The sequence below is a fragment of the Oryzias latipes genome, chromosome 6, assembly GCF_002234675.1.
Source record: "Oryzias latipes chromosome 6, ASM223467v1".
In the NCBI taxonomy this organism is placed as follows: domain Eukaryota; kingdom Metazoa; phylum Chordata; class Actinopteri; order Beloniformes; family Adrianichthyidae; genus Oryzias; species Oryzias latipes.
The window spans coordinates 22,197,227-22,219,390 of NC_019864.2; the positions used below are offsets into that span (position 1 = coordinate 22,197,227).

General features: G+C 37.5%; 1 protein-coding gene across 3 annotated transcripts in view; it reads right to left on the reverse strand.

Moving 5' to 3' along the window:
* The window catches only part of furin (furin, paired basic amino acid cleaving enzyme), a 98,736-nt gene that overhangs the window by 49,237 nt on the left and 27,335 nt on the right, over positions 1-22,164 (reverse strand). For all 3 annotated transcript variants that reach the window (XR_002290424.2, XM_004070097.4, XM_011476301.3), the window contains one exon: positions 5,002-5,100. Coding sequence is in view for 2 of the 3 variants with exons in the window: in XM_004070097.4 (XP_004070145.1) it covers positions 5,002-5,100 (99 nt within the window). In the remaining variant the exon portion in view is untranslated. The remainder of the gene's footprint in view (positions 1-5,001; positions 5,101-22,164) is intronic.

The following is a 22,164-nucleotide window of genomic DNA, read 5'->3' on the forward strand; positions in this document are numbered from 1 at the left end:
CAAGTTATTTTCCAGAAAAAAGCCAAGGCTATTTTGTTTGTACAGCATATTTCAAACACAGATGTAATTCAAAGTGAAGCTGTTATTGTAGTTTGAAAACTCAATTTAGAGCATTTCAGACTTTGAAGTGCAAAGGTCTTAGGTTGAACTAGGTTATACAAGGAGAGAGACAGAGAGAGAGAGAGAGAGAAAGAGAGAGAGATTTTTATTGCCACTGTCAGCTGTGCCAATGTGCCACATACAACACTTAGAAAAATTAAAAATAAAAACAGTAACAATAATAAAAATAAACAATAATAGGCCAAATACATAGACACAGTGATCAGAACAATAAAAAGAAATACATTAGTGTAACAGAGGATGAATAAGAGTACTCTTTTTACTTTCTATATTCCTTTGAGTATAAAATATTTCAACTAAAATTTCCAATAACCTGGCTTTAGACTTAGTTTTTTATTTACATAAAAGGATTTTTTAAAACAAATTTTAGTCATATTCTCTAATTTGTGGCAAAAACATCAAGATAATACCCATTTCTTTGTGTGAAAATCACAAACAGGTGCTTTTCAGTCTTCAGCTGTCAGGGATTTGTTATTTCACAAGTTGGTCAACTGTTGGTGTGTGAGTGTGAAGAGTAAGCAATTCACAGGTAAAAAAAAAAGAAAATTGACTTTCAAGCCTCAGAAAGTGCAGTGAGGACATGTGAACGTGGCTTAAGTGGTTAGGTAGAATTTAAAAACGCTGCATAAAGTGAACCCTGCGACAGACATGGCGACCTGTCCAGGGTGCCCACAAGTGGCCGGGATAGGCTCCAGCAGCCCCGTGACCCCGAAACAGAATAAACGGAAGAAGATGAATGAATGAATAAATGAATGCATAAAGTGAGTCCATTTCCCATGAAGCATTGCTCCTTTCAGAGCAAAGGCTTTATACTCTCTAAAAATTGCATTGAATATAGAAAAATCAACTCATTTTTAACATTTTTCAATAAAACCACAAATTTTCAAGCCTAAAAGGTTATATAAACACATAATACTAAGCAAAAAAATAACTGTTTTTTTATTTATCAAGATCTATCTTTAATTAATTATGCCAGTGGGGCATATTTAATGCTAAATCATTACTTTAATTTTACTAGAGGAGTTTCAATTTTCTCCTTTGTTTCCAAATTAGAGGATTGTTAAAAATGTTTTTCGGGGGAAACCATGATAGGTACTCATCTAGAGTCTCAAATTTATACATTCCCAACAGCAGGACGACTGGCCTTGGGAATGAATGCCGCAACAATCAAAACAAAGGAATATCTTGAAAATGCTTGTAGGAAAATTGATATGGTTTTAATTTTGATCTCTATCTGTTTTCTGAGCACTCCTGCCCGCTTGGTACAGTATTTTGCAGCTTGAACATCTCCATGCTGATGACACTTCATGTACATCTCAAAGAAACTGTCGCAAAGCTTTGAGAGACTTGGAGAACTGGAGTGACAGAGAGGGTTTTTCGGCATTGTAAGCCGTTTGCTGCCTGAGACTGTGTTTTAATCAAAAACGAAGAGGAGTCATCCCAAAACAAATCAATTATTTCTTTCATAGAGGATGGATGGAAGAGTGGAGAGGAGATGACAAACATCCCTTACAAGCATAATGGTAAAAGCGTATGCAGTTGCCAATGTCCTGTTGCCACTGTGTGATTATTCAAAGGGAATGGTGATAAGCGACATGTTGTTGCCACGGAGCACAAAAACCCAAGACAATGGAGGTGTTGCAAAACTCTACTGCTGGATTACGGAGGCAGAGCACAATGACGAGCTGAGGAATGACTAATCCAAGTTCAACATTTCTGTGTTTTTCCCTCTTAAGGCGGCTTTCTTAAAACCCCATTAAGCGTAACCTTCTCTTTGTTTTTTTTTTCAAAGGATCAGCCTCATAGAGCAAAGATTGCTACGCTCAGTGCTAATCTTAATTGGTTTGTTTGCAAGACAGTGGCTCATGCTGTTTCTGTGTTACAAACCAGAGGACGATAAACACATGACGCTCACCTTGGCATGCTTCAACTTACCGGGCAGCTAAATTGGACTAAATTAAGGTTTTTCTCGCTAACCTTAATGTGCTGAGTGAGCTGCATAACGGGTGAGACGGATGAGAGCGAGAGGAAAATAAGACGTTCTCTTTGTTCTAAGTTGATATGAATAAGGTGATTCAGATGAGATGCTTTTAAAGCCCCTGTTTGGGGTAAAAATCCTAGCAGCAGAGGGAGATGCTGGGACTGACAGGAATGAGAAAAGTGGGAGGAAAAAGCCCACAGCAGACTCTTGATGCATGCAGGAATGAGAGGTCTTTCAATTTCCTACCAACAGCTTGGCTCAAATGATAAAGGTCTGCAGAAAGGAAAGAAATTAGAGGGAAAGACGAAATACAAAAGCCTTTTCAAATTATATAGAAAAAAATAAAAACATTGAAATCCTTTTATTTTGTAAGGGTCTTTTTACTAGTGTTTGGTTAGCAGGGGAATTACTCAGACTAAGTTCTTGGTGACTTTTCGTGATAAAAGTAAAATAATCAGTGAATGTCCAGTTACCTTATTTTTGCGCAGTTTTGTTTCTCTTTTTATTTATTTAGGATTACACCTGAATTTTTAGAATACTTTTTTTCTGTAAATCTGCTTTGGTCTATCTAACACTTCACAATAAAATTCAATTACTGCCTCCTTTTTCTAGAAATTTCAATTAATCGTGTGGTAATATTACTTCTAAACAAGGAATGCACTTGGTTAAGAACTTATGACAAGAACTTAAGAAAATAAAGATGTGTTTTGATTGAAGTAGTTTTTCCTCAGAGCTCATGTAGCTACACTTACAAGTCTCCTTTTCATCACCAGCTACAGTTCCAGTTCAAGGACCATGGGAAAAACAAAGAACCCAGGGAAAATTTCACCTTGTAAAGCACTCTTGAAAGCACTTTAGAGCACACCTGGTACTTTCAGGGTGAAGCAAGCAGCTTTCAGTGTCCCAATTCTACATTTCTGCCTAAGACACTTCATCCGAAATCTATACTTCATGGGGAAAAAAGTCCAGGACAAAGTCTTCAGTTTTTTGTTTCTTTTTGTTTTTGTCTTTTCTCACACCTCAGCTGCAAGACAGACAACATGAAGTCTGAGCCTAAAAGCAGGCCTAAGCTGTTTAGGAAGGTCTCTCCTTACATTTACAGTCAGGTAACGTAGAAGATCATTTCAAGGGATTTTCAAAGCAGTTTGCCAATTTGTTTACAAGGTGCTAATTTTTTGCACTCCTACACAGATAAACACATCAATGACCAAAGGAGGTTCAGTAATTTCCCAAAGGACACACTGACAAGTAATCTGGTAATCACCAACCTCTCCCCCTCTCCCATGGTCAAGTATGACAATGAATTGAAAAGTTGAAAATTGGAGTTGAAAGTAATGGCATTAAATAACTCAGTTGCTTTTCAATATAGGGGAGTAGGGACGCCACGATTCATTTTTCCTCACAATTTGGCTCAAACTCGATTTTTGGGTCACGGTTTTGTTTCAGTTGGATATTTGATTTGTTTATTACAAAACAACAACAAAAAAACTAAAAATCAGAATACAATTTTTTTATTTTATTTGTTAATAATCAAGTAACAAACAAAAAACCTTCCAATTGGCAGATACTAGGCCTGGTGTGATGTAATAAAACAACACATCTTAAACTCTTTTATTTAGCACAAAATGTGTCTGACAGTCCCAATGTAAATACAGTATTACTCACTTTCCCCATAGTTCGGTTCAATGGTGTAACATACGGTTCAGTTTTAACCCGAGAATCGTGGCATCCCTATAACGGCCTGAACTAACAAATTTTTGGTTTTACAATACCGTCACCATTCTTGAATGTTACTGAATGTTAAATGTAGTGGGTTACTTAGAATTAATTTAATAAACTGTTCGGTACAAACACACCAAAGGCTGGTGTTGTGGCACAAATAGTCTTTGTGTCAGAAGGGGAAACTGGGTGGGTTGACAACAGGATAAGCTTTTGTGATTGGCTAGGTCAGTGTCATGCTTCATGGTAGCCAATTGGCGTCAGCATTGTTTTACACACAAACCAGTATCTACTCATCCAATACACACATACAGGTGGAGGAAGTTGCAGAAAGCAGAGTCCAGAGAAACTTATCAGAAAGTTCTAGGTGGAGATATAAGAACTACTTTACATTCATTGAGGTCAAAGGGCAGAATATGTATGGAGAGTGTACATTATGTCCAGGATGAAGACTGGTGTAATCCTGAAAATAATAACAGATTTAAACCAGACCAGTTGCCTGAGATTTTAAGTTGGATTTCATTTGGACTAAAGTATTTGTTTTTAAATGTTTGATTTTGATGTGACAAAATACTTCCTATGCAATACATTTTCAAAGTTAAAACAACTTCAGGAATATTTCATTAATTTCAATTGACTTATGAAAACAAATCAGGAAAAAACAAACACACAGTAACTTTTATAAGAAATACAATCATTTTTTCTGGTAACTAGTTATTTTTCCTATATAGTAATTTAGTAACAAACTCAACCTTTTTGGATTAAGTACTGGTGAGCAATTATAACTATTTTGAAGTAATGTTCCCATCATTGCTCAAGAGCAGAAAAGAACACATTTTAAAATATTACTGAATCCTCTTCAATATTAAGCAATGGTGCAGGATGCATAATTCTTTTACATAAATGCATTGGTAAGTATCATAGATGAAGAACACGAGTATGATTAGTAGTACTATAATATCAATTACTGTTTTTAATTAAGAAAATTAAATGCATAAAATCAAGTCTGTAACCTTTCCAATTTCCGATGAACAAAACAACATTTCTCTTTCAATTTCCATTTTTAACAGCAACGCCCTGGTTTAGATTGTGTTCCTGTGAAATCCAATCAGCCAACAGATTTTTTGGTTGCCAACATGGAGAGGCACAGTGAGCTGGCTGAGAGCCCACAATGTTCTTACCTTTGGTTCTTCTTGCAGTTTGATGTGCATCCCCTTATGGATAGACAATGACCTCCTCTTCACAGCATGGTGCCTGAAGTGATAATAATCTCCAAAAACCTGCAGAAACACAAAGGGAAAAAGCAGCTGAATACACCTGCAGCAAAAGAACAACCACAAACCTGCACTCATGAAAGAACTGGTGTGCAGAGAAGCAAGTAAAAAGAAGTTCCTTTTTCATAAAAGCCATAAAAGGATTGGAAAAACAAATTCTCATTTGGCAACAAGATGTCAGTTTATTGGTCATTATTTAAATGGTATTTTTGTACGTGAGACCTGATAGATTTTATGAAATGCGAGTATGATTTCAGCAAAAAACAATTTTACAAGACTCATTATTATCATTATTTCACCTCGGAATAAATGGCTTATTTCAGTTTGGACTGTTTCATTCTTCACTGCAATTAATACCACAGAAATGCAGACATCTGGAGAGGAGGTGAAGACTTAAACTCCATATACACTTAAAAATTTTAAAGTCTGAAGGAAAATAAAGTGCTAAGCTTTAAGATATCCACTTCTGAACTGTTCAAGGCCACTGTCAATCAGAAATGATTTGCTGAACCTTTCTGAAGTACAGCACCATCTGAGGTTTTCCAAAAACGTTCCTCCGACTGTTTTTGTTGCTTCCCCTCACGTTCTGTTTGTAAAGGAGCTTTTAAGGGCAAGTGAATTGGTGACAGCTGTCACCAAACTAGCCCAAAAATCTCTGGGGGTGCTGACTTTTCATTAGCCTTGCTATTAGGCATGACGTTGAGAAGCCTTAACCTCCTCTTGTCATACCAAGGACAGCTAAAAAGACACAAAGAGCACTAATTAGGTTGGACGTTCAGAGATTTCTGTCTCGTCACAAGCAAAAATAACACAAACAAGGGTTTAAAAAAGGAAGGACAACAACCGAGCTCTTCTTTAAAATGGGAGCATTCCCAAGAGAATGACCTCCATTTAGTGAGGAAGCATTGCAATCTGTACAGTGGAGTCGCTGGGGACCGGCTCACCTTCACAGGCCCACTGGAGCGGAGGATAAAAAGCAGAGAGGTGGTGGAAGGTAAGACGGCTGGAGAAAACCCAAGGTTTGACAGTCCGACCCGGCAGGATGGATGTGTGTGAGGAGCAAGAAGAGCATACGCAGCAGGATAGAAGGCTCTCATGGGGCTGTGGGCTGATTCTGCGGGTAGGCTTTCTAGAAGTCAGTCAGACTGAGCGTTCAGACTTGCAGTCTAGTCTGGCAGCAAATACATAAAGATGGCAAGAAATGTGTCTAAGACTTGTAATTAGAACTGATTTTCTAATTATTTTATGTGATTTTACAAGTGAAGATGATGTAGGAATCAAGAGAAAAGTAGCTTTAGGCTTGATTTGATATTTCATGCTTTGGTAGATACAAAAGGTAAGGCAGAATTTGTGAGACAATTTTACAAAAAGGCAGAATAATGAGTTTATTGAAAAAGTAACAAACATATTGACACAACAATTCTACACTGACTGGAGTAGTTTAAATAGTGTATTTGTTTGACACATAATGTCATAAAAAATGATTTGAATCAAAGTAGCGAGCGGATGAGTCACAGGATCAATACAGACTAATTTTGGTGATGTAATTAACACTGAACCCAAAGGTGAACTCATCAAAATACAATAACATGATGGTCACGTTGTGGTGTGCCTATGCGCCAGGCCCATAACTGGCTCTAAATTTAAAAAAAATCAATCCCAACATTAGACAGACAGACAACGACCTTAACAGCCACTCTGTCTCAAGAATAATGCCATGGCAAAAAATGAAACGGCATGGTATAAACTTCCAGGTTTGATGAAATGTGACCTCAGGAATTAATAACCTTCACATTGATTGCAGCAGACCAGGGAGCTCATTTGTGCTGCACCAGGGTAGTTTTTCTGTGGGACAAACCTATTTCCCAGAGTGCTGATATCCTCATTTAGAACAAGTCCACGAGTCTTGGGAAATTGAGATGGAGTCGGAAAGCTGCGGCTGAGTCATGCTTTTCCAAAGCTTGAACTAGAGGGCATCATATCAGGTTTGTGTATGTGTGTGTGTGTGTGTGAGCATATGTGTGACTGATAATAATTGAGAGCACTGTAGGTCATTAGTCAGCCTGCCACTATGTCTTTACTCTGCATGAGAGGCACACTGCCCTTTATACAGCTCAGTGGACACTACAGGAGGCTGGCATCTCATCACCAGCTTTGCTCTTATTGCTATTTCCCAAAGACAATACTCAAATCGTAAAAATGACTGAAAAATTTGTATTTTATTATTTAAAGCAGAATTTAGCAGAAATTCTTCAAGCTTTTCCGAGGTTAAGTAGTGTTTTAATGGGAATATTTGGGCATTCTTCCGGCAGGTCTTGCTTGCTGCCTGTTCTCCGATTCATCCCAAAGCTGTTCCATCGAGTTAAGGTCAGTAATCTGTGATGGCCAGTCTTCCACACCAAACTCTCTCATCCATGTCTTCATGAACCTGTCCTTGTGCACTGGAGTGGAATCGTGTTAAAACAGGAAGGGGTCATCCCAAAATGTTCCCACAAAGTTGGGAGCCTGGACCTGCCAACAATCTCTTGGTAAGCTGAATTGTTTTGCTAGATTGACACCTGAGTGACTTATGAGCAGCTGAGAACACACTTGTTGCCATGGCAGTGACTGGAACACCTGAATTCAAATAATTGAATGGTGGAGTAAACACTTTTGGCATTTCGATGAATATATAAACAGGTTTGTAACAAAAAAAAACAAACAGTGAATGATAAGTGTATTACTGTAACACCCTTAGTGATAAACAAAGATAAAAACTATATATCCAATCTTATTAAATTTTAAAAACAGGACTTCCTTCAATCTTGACAAAGGTTGGCAGGCACGTTGAATCTGTGCACATGCAAAGTTGTACTGTAATGTCCACAATAGGACATCTAATTAAAAAAAAACATTTTGCTCTTAAACCTCTTCGAATGTTTTTTCCAGAGGCAAACATACTGAATTTAGAGAACAAGAATGTTTTCCACAAAATGTCTTTAATGGCAACTAATATCTGCACTAACAGGCCGGCTAAAGAGAAAAAAACAATTTTAATGGAATTTTACTAGAACTGGCACTAATTAAAGAAACACAAAGGCCGTAAGATGAAAATATGAAAGCATACTGCTGAAACAGGAGGTAAATCATAAAAGGCTTTGTTTGACTTTATGCATTTAGGCTTCAAACAGGATAATATCCCATGTGCATGTCATTAATTTAAGTAGTATTCTACTGAAGGTTAAAAAAGAGAGACACTGTTGAAAACAAATGTCCTCCTAAAAAGCAGTCAAAAGCAGCATTTTTTATTAGAAAGGTTAATAGAGCAGAATAATTTAGAATGCCTATTTCTTTATATTCTTTATCTGACAGCAATAGCTTTCTTTCTGCCAGACAAGGTCAGAGCATTCATGTGCTAACTTTATAATCAAAAGTCCACCAAGTTCTTAGAGTTGTTTCATTTTAACCGAACCAAACTTGGCTTGATGAGAATGAAGACAAAAGCAAAAATGAAGGGGAATAAAATTTCTTTCCAACTCAAACGAGTCTTAGTGACTAAAACTTTTAATATGTCTGCTGTCAGCCTTTAATCAAAATTGAATTGATGTACTATGTAATTTTTTCACATTAAGCAGATGGCTGGCAAGGGCTGCACTGTGGTGTAGAGGTTAGCACTCTTGCCGCAGTGAGAATGCCCCAGTTCAAACTCCAACTGAGTCCTTCCTGTGTGTAGTTTGCATGTTCCCCCCTGTGCATGTGTGTGCATGTTTTCTCTGAGCACCCCAGCTTCTCCCAAAGTTCAAAACATTTTTCATATGGTAATTGATAATTTAAAAAAAAAAAAAAACTGGTGTCCTGTGCAGGTTGTACCTCGCATTCACCCATTCGTAGCTGGGATAGGTTCTGGTTCTGTGACCCTGAAAGGGATCAAGGGAGTTTAGAAGATGGATAGGTGAGTGGAACCTCCAGTGAAGGTTTATGTGCTTGCACTAGAGCTGTAACAGCAATATATTCATCTACAATTGTGTGCCAAACTTGTAAATCAAATTGAAGATTAAAAGAGAAACAAAGTTTACCTTTCTGTATATTTCCAATATTTATCAAAAACACTTGTAATTTCCTGATTTGTATTATGTATACATGAAGAAAAGTCAATGCCAAATGACTTTAAGTGACTTTATTCTTTGTGCCAAGTAGTTTAATGGATTTTTAATAAAAGAAGGGAACACATTCCCAACAAATGCAAGTGCTTTTCAATCCGACAAAATGGGGCTATAAAGAAAGTTAAATAATGTTTTTGCTTTCAAATCCAATATTGCAGTCACAAAATAAATCAATTAAAACAGATGCTTTAAATGATTATGTGACAGGAACATTTCTTAAAAAGTTAAAAATCTTTCCTCTGACTCAATGGTCTAAAAGTTAGCCGTTGTCAGTTTATATGCACCGATGTTTATCAGAAATGTCCTTTATTGTGTTGATCTTTAAGGGGTGCAAATGTGAATGAGACAAGTAGTGTTATGCGATCTGGCATTTTTCATTAAAAGCCATTGCAGTGGCACCAGCTTCTGGTAGAAACTTCCTGTGCAGACACAAGAAGAAAGTAGATTTAAAATGGAATTATTTATACACCAAAGCTTTCCTTAATTGAGTTGATCTGATGTGGTTTTTCCAAGTCTTTTAAGCTTTGAATTTTCAAGTGTACAATCCCGACTGATGCGAGAGATGAGTTTGAAAGAAACTAACATGTAGATCTGTTATCAAAGGCTTTCCACCAGTAGGAGATCCATGTGAATCATCAGAGGTTTCATCCAGTTGCACAGCTCACTCAACCACACCATGTCTACCTCTTGGATTTTGATCTTAAATGTTTTTTATACATAATGCTTTTTGAACGGCCTCTGAGCTGGGCTATGATAGTTAAAAAAATGTTCAACATGCATTTCTGACAACAGAAGATGTTAAAGTTTTACAGTAGATATAATATCCATGTGGTCTTTCATTCTTTTTATGATTCTGGTGAGTCTTGCCTGAAATCTTTAAAGACTCAATCCAAAGAAAATTGTGTATTGGTGAATTTAACATGTTCTTGTAGCATTTCTCTCATAATGAAGGATAAATATTGGGTGGGGTTACTTCCGCACATACCAGAGGTGAATTTGTGATGAAGTCCTGCCATTCTACAGAAACTATGTCATCAATAACAGCACAAGTTTTTTTTGAGTTTGGTTAAAAACAGCATAATCATAACCAAAAGGCCACTGGGAAGTAAATACATAGATAGATACAAATATAGTTGAAGTGGGACTTTTAACAATTCACAGTGACTCTTGTGCATTTTAGTAAAAGTTAGTTACATTTTGAAGCTGTTAAGCAGATGCAAGTCTAATGGGGTAAAAAAAAAACAATGTAAAATCTCTTGTCACGTCATTCAACAAGTAAAAAAAAAAACATAAAGGAAATAATGTTCTATGTACTGTGGATTTTATAAGCTAAAACATAATGATAGTGTATTTGTTTAAAAAGAAAAGCCCTAAAAAGATCAGGATCAAAAAAGACAACACACAGCAGGAGGGTATTCCAGAAAGCAGGTTATGCTAGCTCCCACGGTAAGTTTGAGGCTAAGGAAGTTGATAACCTCAGCTTTCGGTTCCAGAAATGGAGGTATGTTTCAGGGTAGGTCAAGTTGCCATGGCAACTCATGCTTTGAACACAACCTGGTCCGTAGCAGGTTTAGTTGAAGGTTAGTTTGTTTTCAGAGAGTTGAAGCAGCATGCTGTGTCCATTTGAAGATGATTTAGTGGATGAAGAAGCTCAGATAATACTTTTTCCACCGTGAGAGGGTGATAAGACCACGTATGGATTTTTAAAAAATAAACTTTTTTACTTTGATCTAACTTAATTATTTGCTTCATTTAAGATAATTAAAAATCTTTTTTTTTTGTTAAGTCAGTTTAAAAATAACACGTAGTTATCAGACATTTATTTTACTTTCATTCAAATTAATTCAATTAAGTAGGTGTAACTTTGGTGCTGCTGTTATATCTGCACCGCAAGGGATTGTGGGATACCATTCCCTTTGCCTGTCTGGACAGGGTTTAAGTGTGGATTTTTGACCAAATGTGTTTAGTTGTTTAGCTGTTTTACTGTGTTTTACCGTGTTTTGCCGAGTTATTTTGTCCTACTTTGCTCAAGTCTCTGCACCATGAGGGAGAGGGAGGGAGAGGATGATGAGTTTGTATAGCAGCCCTGCGGTTAAGTACTATATTGATATTGTTGGAAAATTCCTAAATGCATGTACTAAGTGCATACTGTTTTGTTCTTTTTATTGTTATAAAAATGAGTATATCTGCCGGCTCAAACTTAGACATATGAGAGTTCAAGAATTACAATTCATTACGATGGAAAAAAAATTAATTGAATTGCAGTGATGTGACATTTAGTTAAATAAGATATGCAAATTTGAGTTGTATTAACAATTATTGAGTTTTATAGATGTAAGAAATTAGGTTGAATAAATTTAACTCAATTACTTGTTACCAATAGAAGTAATTCATTTAAGTTGGCAAAATTGGATAAGTTATATACATATGCCTCACATGAAAATGGAAATAAGATCAGAAACTCGTGCGTTTACTTTGTCTGTTCTTCTACTACAAGCAGAAACTCTTTCTTTTGCGGATGCAGCCGTTTTACTTTTTTGATGGACGTATAATCTTCATACGCCGTCATTAATCTCAGACTCTGTCTCACTGAAGTATAGCGCTTTCTTTTTTTCTCCACGCGTTTTCATGGTGACTCTGGAAATCGGCTGTCTATTGAGAATGTCTTTATGTACTTGACATGCACGTGCAGTAACCCAGGGTTACCAAGTTGAGCGTAATTACGCCAACTCATATCCGGTCTTTTGGAACCGACATACCCAGAGTAAGCAAGTTCAGGCGGATTTCAGCCAGAGTTCAGGCTTAAAGTCAGGCTAGTTTAAACATGCTTCCTGGAATACCCCCCAGCTAATGACTTCACCATCAACAAATACGCTGCTCTGGATTTTGTTGTTTGCCTGGCAAGATTCTCATTTTAAATTATCACAATTTTGTCCAGGCATTAAGTGGCTAAAGATACAGTCTAACGCAGGGGTCGGGAACCTATGGCTCGCGAGCCATATATGGCTCTTTTGATGGTCACATGTGGCTCGAGACAAATCTTTAATTATAGTTTTTTTTTTCATTAGACCAGTCCTTCTCGGGCGCGATGCGATGCCAGAGGCGCGCAGTAGTAGCAGTGCTTAGAGAGAAAACTATCAGTTTACTATTATCTATTATTTCACAGAGTTTGTAGCAACTGGAAACCTGTGAATTGACATGCCTAAAACTGCGCGTTCCCATCTCTGAGAACGAGCGCGCAGATGCGGGGACGCGATGTGTGAGGAAGAAAGCAGAGAGTGGGGTGGGGGGGTTGTGGGCACGGCCAGCAGGTGAATCGCGCAGGGATTGTAAAAACGTAAAACCTGCTGCCCGTCACTCACTGCAGCGTGTGAGTGTGTGTTTGGCTCCACGTCTGTCTCACATCTACAGAACATTCAGACCTACGATCACGTTTAAAGTCTCAACGCCTGCATGAAGCAGAAACTCACCACGTATCAACCAACCAGACTACACCATCAGCAAAACTACCACGAGAAATACTCATCAGCAACAGCATAAAAATGTTATTAAATAGAATCCACATGTTTATTGTCATTTAAAAATGTTGAAATTTCATCAAATGCCCACATTTATTTGTATAATTAGTTTTAAACATATTGTCGCGGACAGAGTTTAACTGGGTGGCTGTTGGGCCGCGTTATAAATTCTGGAGTTCACTAAACCCATCAAGCAGAGATCTGATTGGCTCTCAGTTCTGTCACTCAGCCTGTTGTTCGGTAGTTTGGACCAATGGGGTTCAGCTATGGGCCAAATAAGGGAAATGGGAGGGCTGGAGCGGGAGCAGGGGAATATAAAGTTGGGAGAAGCGCTTTTATCTCGCTGGAGAGATTCAGGAGCTGCTGAATTAATTGTACGGCATTTGTTGTGGTCTGCAGCAACCAGAATAAAGAACCTTAAAAGAGGTTAAGTCTCAGTGCCTCAGTGTGGGAAAGGGACACTACATTATTGTATGGCTCTTTCAAAATTACATTTAAAAATATGTGGCGTTTATGGCTCTCTCGGCCAAAAAGGTTCCCGACCCCTGGTCTAACGGATCCAACTGCTCCACTCTTTATGTTTATGTTTTTAAAGATTAAAATAAGATTGTACTGATGTCCTTATTTGGTTCATCAATGCACCTCTGAATGAAACTCCTAAAAGAAAGTTGCCCATTGCTGTATAAAAAAGGAAAGAAATTGCATACAATATCCATGTGTTGTCATCTGGCAAACCTTTTGTGTTGTCTTATTTTTTGGTTTGTTTAACGCAAGTTCTAACCTGAACTTTCTCTCAAGGACCACCCCAGTGTCAGCTTAGTTTGAGTGGTAACATTTTTTTTCAGTTGCTCCAAGCATAGCACACTCTTACCTTGGAATACATTTGCAGGAAAATATCAAAATAAGGGCACCTTATTTTCACAAAGAGATCCTTGCAAAATTGTTAACTGGGGAGATAAAAAGGGGAATATTTTGTGGAGACAATGTGATAGGAAGAAAATTGGGTTATAAACATACATACATATATTTTTTTATACCTGACATTATAGTCCCAAGTCAAAATAAAGAAATGTAACATTTCAAGAAAAAACAGGCATTGCTCAAAAGTGTTGGTTTACATGCGACTGATATCAATAGATAACAGATGCCAATGGCCTATATACAGTTTAAATATTATAGATATAAATAATTATAACAATTTTGTGTTTACCTTTTTTTTCTGAATAGTGGGAAAAATTGAAAATAAAAGTCTCCAGCTCTAAAACAGTGAAAAGCCTTACAGCTTTAGAGTTAACAGACATTTTGCAATTAGAGGTCAGAGAATTCATTTTGGTTATGAATCCAAAGCTAAAGGCACACCATACAAGTGCAGAAACTACTTTCCTTTTTTTGTGTGCAACATTTTTTGGTGCTTTTGTCACATTTCAGCCCATACACACAAAGCTTCTTTTGCTTTTATACTAACAGTTTTCACTATCAACTTCAGTTCAATGTAATAGAGCTTTTGTAATCATATTTTCCTGACATCTTTGCTAAGAGCAGTTCTATGTCTGTAAATGTGGTTTCCCTGCATTATGCATTGCTGCTTGAGGAACGTTTCCTTTACAGCAAAAGAGAATTCAGGCTGGGAGAAAGCCTTAGGGGCAAAGTGAGGACTTTTAGAGATTATACTGCTCTCATATTTTGGGAATATCCTTAGTGTCTGCTCAGATAAGTGGCAGAATATCTGAGAGTTTCTGCTGAGACTGTTGTCACTCAACCAGGTTCAAGATAAGCAGAGAAAAATGTATTGATCTATCGATGGATGGATAGGACATCTTATCAATACTACAGTCTCAGATAATTTAGTCTTTGAGCTAAATTTAGGGATTTGTTGCTACATTATTAAAATTGATTGACGCTTCACTATCATTACAGTGTCAATGTGCCCTTAGCAGGTTCACTTTTTTTAAAATAACACTACATATTTAATCAATTAGTTATACTGGAGTCTGAACGATACTAATTAAAGCCTTTCCAATCTGCTTGGAGGATGAGACATGGTTGAAAAATGGTTTCATTTGAACTTTATGCTTTCCACATCAAGATTTGGTGAACCATGTGTGCTTACATTAAACTGGGTTCCATGGTCATGTGTGGGCTCCAGCCAATCAATACACAAAAGAGGCAATAACTTTGCCAGTTGATTCTCTGCCTATTAAGTGGTCACCCTTTTGTATGGATCAAGCCGACTTAGGCACTGCTATGAGTCTAGTCATTGAGCTTAAGCATGCATACTGAACAGTCTGTGTTTACTTAGCTACGAGAGTTAGATATATAGATAAAACGTTCTTTATCCCACAAAGGGGACATTTTCTTGTCTTCGGCAGCAAAAAGACGACATCCACATATACAAATAGCAAAAAACAAGTGCCATTTACAGAGGATAAAGTGAATTTATACAAAAATAAATAAGTAAAAATACGCAGCAAAAGCAACCGTTTAAAGAACAAAAGAACAACAACTGAGAAACAACAACAGCTGCAACAGAACGGTTAAGAGTCGCGAAGAAGGAGAGTTCAACAGAAGGTGCACCTCCTAGGGGTGGCTGTCAATCACAGCCATCTAGTGACACAGCAGCAAAAATAATCGCAATAGACTCTGAAGGCTAAGCATTTTGAAAAGCATCTTGTGATCCTTGAAAATATTCCAATTCAATTTTCCTGGTAAGGGTTTAAAATGGGAGCAAAGACATGTTCTAGGACACTACAGCTTGGCTTTCAGCAGCAGCATCTGTTGCTAATTTATGAAAGAAGACTCAAAATCACAATAGAGCTTCACATCCTGATGCTACTTTCTTTTATTCTACTTTTCAATTTATGATGTTTGCATTTTGTATTTCTTTGTTTTTGGTACAAGAAAATCCATGCATGAATTATGGCTTTAGACAGAAACAACAACTTTGACTTTGTGTCTTCAGCTTTCCACTCTGCTAAAAGCAAATGTTTTTTTTTCTAGATATTGTGATGTTACTTATTTGTCTGATAAAAAGTAGTTTGCGACAAAACAGCCAGGCTCCTATCTTTCGGACTAATTACAGCCATAACTCCACAGTTTCGCTTAGTGGGAATAGCTCATTATTTTACTCTGAAAGCAAATCTAATTGAGTGTTTTCAAATGAAGGGTAATTATTTGTTTAAAACACAGCTCTGGTTCTTTTCACCAGTTCAGCAAACTTTGGTAAAGCGGACGCACATCAAAACAACTTAAAGCCACAGCTAATTGTGTGGCTGAAAAACAAATATGTAACAAAATGTCTACGGACAAAACCGCTGAAGCAGCAGTGAAGTCATAAAATAGCAGTGCTATTAAAAGATATGGAAAGTGACGAGGATTAAATTAGCTACTCAGTTAAAATAAAGAAGATATAGATATATAAAGAGCTTGGGGAAAAAGGATTGAGAGTTTCAAAGTAAAGATGTATTCAAAAGAAAAAAAGATTTCAAACCAATTCTTATTCTTAGAGTGCAAAGGCAAAAGACGGGAGGGGAATAAAATATCAAGGCAGGATGACAAATGATATCTTTTGAGAATAGATGAAGTAGAAGGTGAAAAAAAATAATGACTACAAAATGTATGTGTCACTAGGAGAGTAGACATGCAAAACCCCCAACTGATGCCTGACCTTTAGCAAATATTACCATAAAACTGAATTTATACATATTCTGGGTCTGTAAATGAAGAGTGGCCTAAACTTCTTATCACTGATGAGATCTAGGTCTGGGATTCTGTGCCTGAATAAAGATAGTAAATCTAGTATCACTTACGCCTTCACGCAGTGGCTCTAGGATTACATTAAACCATAAAACTGATATAACTACAGCTTATGAATCTAAATCACTTGAACCAGACAACATAAGAAAATAAAATGGAAGTTTTTTTTTTTTTAATGTAGCTTATCTTTCTGGTGAAACTTTAAAGAGAACCGATAAGAGTCAACACAAGCAAAGGTGCCTCATCAAACAGCTACCCAAAAATGGACACACAAACACACATTACTCCTCCAAACTGTGTTTTAAAAAATCTTTGAAATATCCAGGTAGCATCCAAAACTCACCTTGGCTTGGTGGTATTTGGACATCCAATGTGAAAATCAGAGACCAAAGATTAAACACTGCAGGTTATTTGGGTGTTAAACAATACCATGCATATGAATGCGTGTTTATTTGGGACAATCAAAGAGACAAATAAATATTTAATATGACTTTTGATTTGGGATTAATGTGAAAGGCTTACGGCCAATTCTCCAGAAGAAGCCAGAAGACAGTGCAAACCAAATAATTAGTTAACCAAGGTTATAAATCCGTAGTTCATTGTTCATCGATTTGAGTTTTTTTTTGGGAGAGGTTTTCATCTGGTATTTTGAAATAAAATACAGGTAACCTGCTATGGCCCACATAAATACTCTGGAAAGCTCAAGGGCAAAGGTAACCAGGTATTACTCCATAGAATGTTGCTTTTGTCAATCACTGAGCAACAAACAGAGTAAGAAAAGCCAGAAAGCGGTGGAAGGCGGAGGAGAATGCAAGAAAAGAAAGGATGAAAGACAGACACCACATTAAGATTCACTGATTCACAGAATCTTTGCTAAACCCAGGGCCACAAGGGGCCTCCTCCTCTTGCCATGGGGAAAGGCAGAGAAGATGTAACAATACATGAAAACAACAATGCTGCAAAGCAAGGGATTGAGATCAAACTGAGTTAATTTTCCAGCCGCTGGGAGAGATGGGTAGAGCAAACACACAATTCTATAAAGATGAACAGGCTCAGTGTTCCTTGGATAAAAACGACATTTGAGGATACAAAAAAGTGCTGCAATGCTAAAGTGGATCAAGGAAGGAGCTCCAGAGATGAAATAGAGGGGGAAGAAAAAAGAAAATAAGAGAAAAATGTACAGCAGCTTGAGTTTTGTGAGATATTATGTTGAGTTTTCAATTGAAAGAAGGGCCACATGCACGCAAGACGCCACACTATCTTGATTGCTACAGCCAATTTATTTGGGGTGTACCTTACTCATGCTTCAGGGTCATGAAAGAACACATTTAACAAAAGAATGATAGTCTTATTTCATGTTGGTGCAAAACAACACTCCATAAAAAAAAATCAATGTGAAGAGCACTCAAAAAGTATGTCCCATTGATTTTTCATTGACTCAGATCAGTCATTGTATTAATGCAAGCAAGAAGGAAGTCCAAAGAAAAGAGACAAGTGCAGTGGGTGTACTGCAGCAGCAGCAGTGGCAGTCTACTAAGAAAGAAATGTGCAAAATGTCCTCTACCTGGGCTGTACCCTTCATTTCAAGGGCCAGCTTGGGAAAATAGAGGCTGTCAGCACCTTCAGACAAATAAAAAGAAGATGCAACACAGCTGCATAAAATACCCAAGAACCCTCAAGAGAAAAATCATCATGCACTCTCACTTTACCAGGACAGAATGGTGAAGAAACACTTGTGCACACGCATGCCAACACTCACACCTCTACATCACAGCATTGCTCTTGCAGTGAGTGAAGAGGTCAATAAAGAGACAGCTCCAGCCCTCAGCTGCCCCATCTGACTTGTTCAGTGGATGGTGGCCTGCCACGGAGCATTGGGATTCTGTGAGACTGCTAGATTAATCATTTGTGGAGTGAATCTCAGCCCCCTTTTCCACATAAACTGCGTTGAACTCGGCGGGGCTACAGCCACGCATGTCAGGCTCCATTCCACATTTGCTGGAAGGAAATGTAAGGTTGCACTTTGCATTTCTATTGAACCCTGATCAATTTAGTCTCCTTATTCTCTTTTTTTTTCATCCATGCACATTTCTAGCTGGTTCTATTTACCATCAAAGACAAGTTCAGATGATATGTTTTATCTCGCTCTTTCCATTGAAACCTTTTGTAAATTAGAAGTTCCTTTCCCTCTATATTCCTGACAGATTCAGACTGTATGTGAATATATTAAATTATAGGATTTATCTTCAGTACGCTGGGGGTTCCATCCTTGTTGCATTTCCTGAGGTGCTGCGACACTGGAGTGGAGAGGAAAGTGCTGTAGGCAGGGGTGTCAATATTAATCCAAGAGCGCGCTGTAAGACTGTGCTGTCTACTATTCATGGTCAACAGATCCTATTTTTCGTCTTTTAACCGTTTTTAAGAATATGCATACAAACAGAGTATTTGAAGAGCAAGCAAAATAACACAAAACAGTATTATTTTTATTTTTAGCTAAAGGAGTGGCATTTAGTTGAATTAAAACATCAATTAATGATCAACGAATTGTAACAACTACAGCCAAAACAAAAAATATAAATGGCAACTATGTGTCTAAATGGCTTTGTGGATTTATATTACTACATTTACTTAAGTTCTAAGCTTTTTTAAAGACAGCTGGTTTAGCAAGCAATAAAACTGCATATACTTAAAGAGTGGGGAGATGTGGGCATCTTTGAACCAAACCTTTTTCAAATTCTTTGAATAGTGCAGACCTTCCGTAGACTTCAAAAGAACTGAGTTGAGGACATCAAAACGTGGAATCTATGGTTTGTGAATTGTGTTCACTGCACATTGTGAATGCAAGCCTGAGCTGTCAGTATCCTTACGGCAGCCTGAAATATCTTCTGTGAGAGAGTTGGCTTTGTACCCAAATCTAAGGGCACAGTGGAGCACATTAAAGAGCAGGAATATTATGAGTCACAGCAGCAAACCAACGCAAGATGAACAGAAAGAAGTCACATAAACATGTATACACAAGGCACGTTTTATCAGATTTAAACCTTGACTGGCAGTCACTTAACTCTCCCAACTCTTTGCCATGACAATAAATCACCCATTTCCAACTGGGACAAAGTGTCACAAGTAACATCAATCACTGTTCTGCCTATTGAGAATATAGTGAAGAGCCATTCTGCACAGCTGACTGGTATGCTGATACTGAGGAAAATTTACTACTTAAATGAAGGTTGGTAGAAGAATAATATAACAAAACCACAAAGACTTTTTAAGTGCTCGATGAACATTTGGTATTTGGGGGTTCTGATCTTGATATCTTTTCTCATCCTAGAACTGGTTACAATGAGATGTACTTTATAATGGCAAAAAAAAAGCATTCACATGTTCTTAGAGGCATTGCACCTGCTTGCAGTGGAATTCTCGCTGCGGGACTTAATGGTCTCTTGATACTGTCAACTAAAGTGAGGTTGAAACAAGAACCCACCTTAGCGCCTTTAAAAGATGGAACAAGAGCACTGTGTTGATTCACATCAAACTGTTGAGGATGAGTTGTAGGGGACAAAAAACCTGGGACTTTTTTTTTTTTTTTAGCTCTACAGCAAAAGCCACCAATCAGATTAAATCACACACCAGTATTGACTACAGGAACCACAGCTCGTACCTCCACTCGATCAGGGTTAATAGCGCGTATAAGACCTGTAGGAGCTTTCATGCCTATGCTGTCAAAGATAGTGTCTCTGAATGGTCCATCCAGTAATTTCCCCCCCTCTGGGGATTGCAGTATGTCCTGTCAAATCAACTGAGTGCTCAGAATATTGTGCATCTTTAACCTGCATGAATTACTGGGAAAATGTTGATTCTCATATTTAGCAAAAGTCAGCCTTGGTGGACCTATTCACCTTAGTAGAATGCTGGTGTATCTTCCCAGTCTATGTAACAAACTTAGTACACAAAGATATTTACCATAAATTGTAAATTCAAAGCAGCGTTTCTAAAATCAACCAATTACTAAATGTGATAAAGGGTTAAAGCAAACTATCTTTTATCCAAAGTGCCTTTTACTATGCTGTGAAAGAAAAAACACACACTATTAATTAGTTAAGTCCTCAAACTAACAATATGAGGAGAAAATAGAAAAAAATGACAACTCTCCCCTGTAGCTTTACCTGTAACCCAAAACCAAGGTAGAACCACTGAAGAACTGGAAAGACCAGCAGACCATAGTAACACAAGATACGTCTCCCTTTCGCTGTCAGAGGAAAACACACCATGACATGAGTTAAGCCAAAAAGTCCTTGAAAAGAGAGGGAAAGGCTAATATTTAAAGCCAGCACCCTGGGCCTTGGTCCAATCCAGTGCAAACACCCATTAGTAATTCACACCTGCGAAAAACAATCATGCAAAGACCCACAAAAAATTGCGAACACTCACTCTGTCAAAGAATAAATTGACAATGTAGCAAATTAATGCAAGAAGACAACTACAGCCATAACAATATACGTAGCTCATTCTGTTTGCAATTACAGCTGCTAATCCATGCGTAAAACCTTTGGCCTTCAACTCACACAGATACTAAAACTGACAGGGTGGAAGAAATCAGGTGTTTTATAATTCCCTTTTTTTGGTTTATGTGAACCTGTGTGTGTACCCCCTTAACGTGGATGTGACAGTGTAAATTAAAAAGAGCATCCTGAATGATTTTGAGCTGCACAAGTGATATTACTATGAAATGAGTATTAGGTCTTAACATGACTCAGATATGAGCCTTTAAGGCTTTGGTGAAAATAATCTGGGCATGTTGACCCAAACCATGGGGTGGGGGGGAGACTAGAGGTGGACAACAGAAATAATGAATCCACTATTAAAATTGGACATAAAACTAAGATGGCGGTGTTACAAACAGGTTATCGGAGAAAGAAAAAGAAAACCTTTTTTTTTTCTTGTCTCTCCTTGAATTTTCTTTTTAGCTTCTGTGTGAGTTTTCTTTTTCTGTTGCTTTTTCTTATTTTCAAACTACAAAGTTGACTTCATTAGTCTAATATTGATCTTTGACCAAGTCACATGGCAATGGACCAGTTTTAGCTAATATGTTTAGTTAGGGTGTGAAATATTGAGTGGCAGCTGGTAGAAGCACAGAAAAGAGGAAAAAGGACGGAAGGCTGCACACAGAATAGTAAACTTACTATTGTGATACATTGTGTGCAGTGCACACTTTGCTGAACTTTCCTGGTGCTTTTAAGCCTGCACACAACTGGAATGTCAAACTGTTATTAGTACTGAATTTTTTTTTTTTTTTTTTTGTGAACATGTATGCACAATATTCATGATCTAAAAAGTACTAAATGCTTGAAGTCCCACTTTGATCATTTTTTAACAACTTTAAAAGATTTCTCAGTGGTCTTTTAGTTATTATTATGCCATTTGTAGCCAAAATAAAAAAAAACTGTCATTTTTTAGGACATATTTTCTGCAGAGCTGCAACTGTTAATAAGAAATTTGCCTCATAGTTGAGAGTGGGACCATTGGCGCAGAGTAATCAAGCCCCCATTTCCCATCATCCCAATACTAACACTCTCTCCTGCTAGCTTACAACCCCTCACAACCTCAACCCAACATTAAAGGTGCAACAAAAATGGCGAGCAATATCGGAGCTATCCACC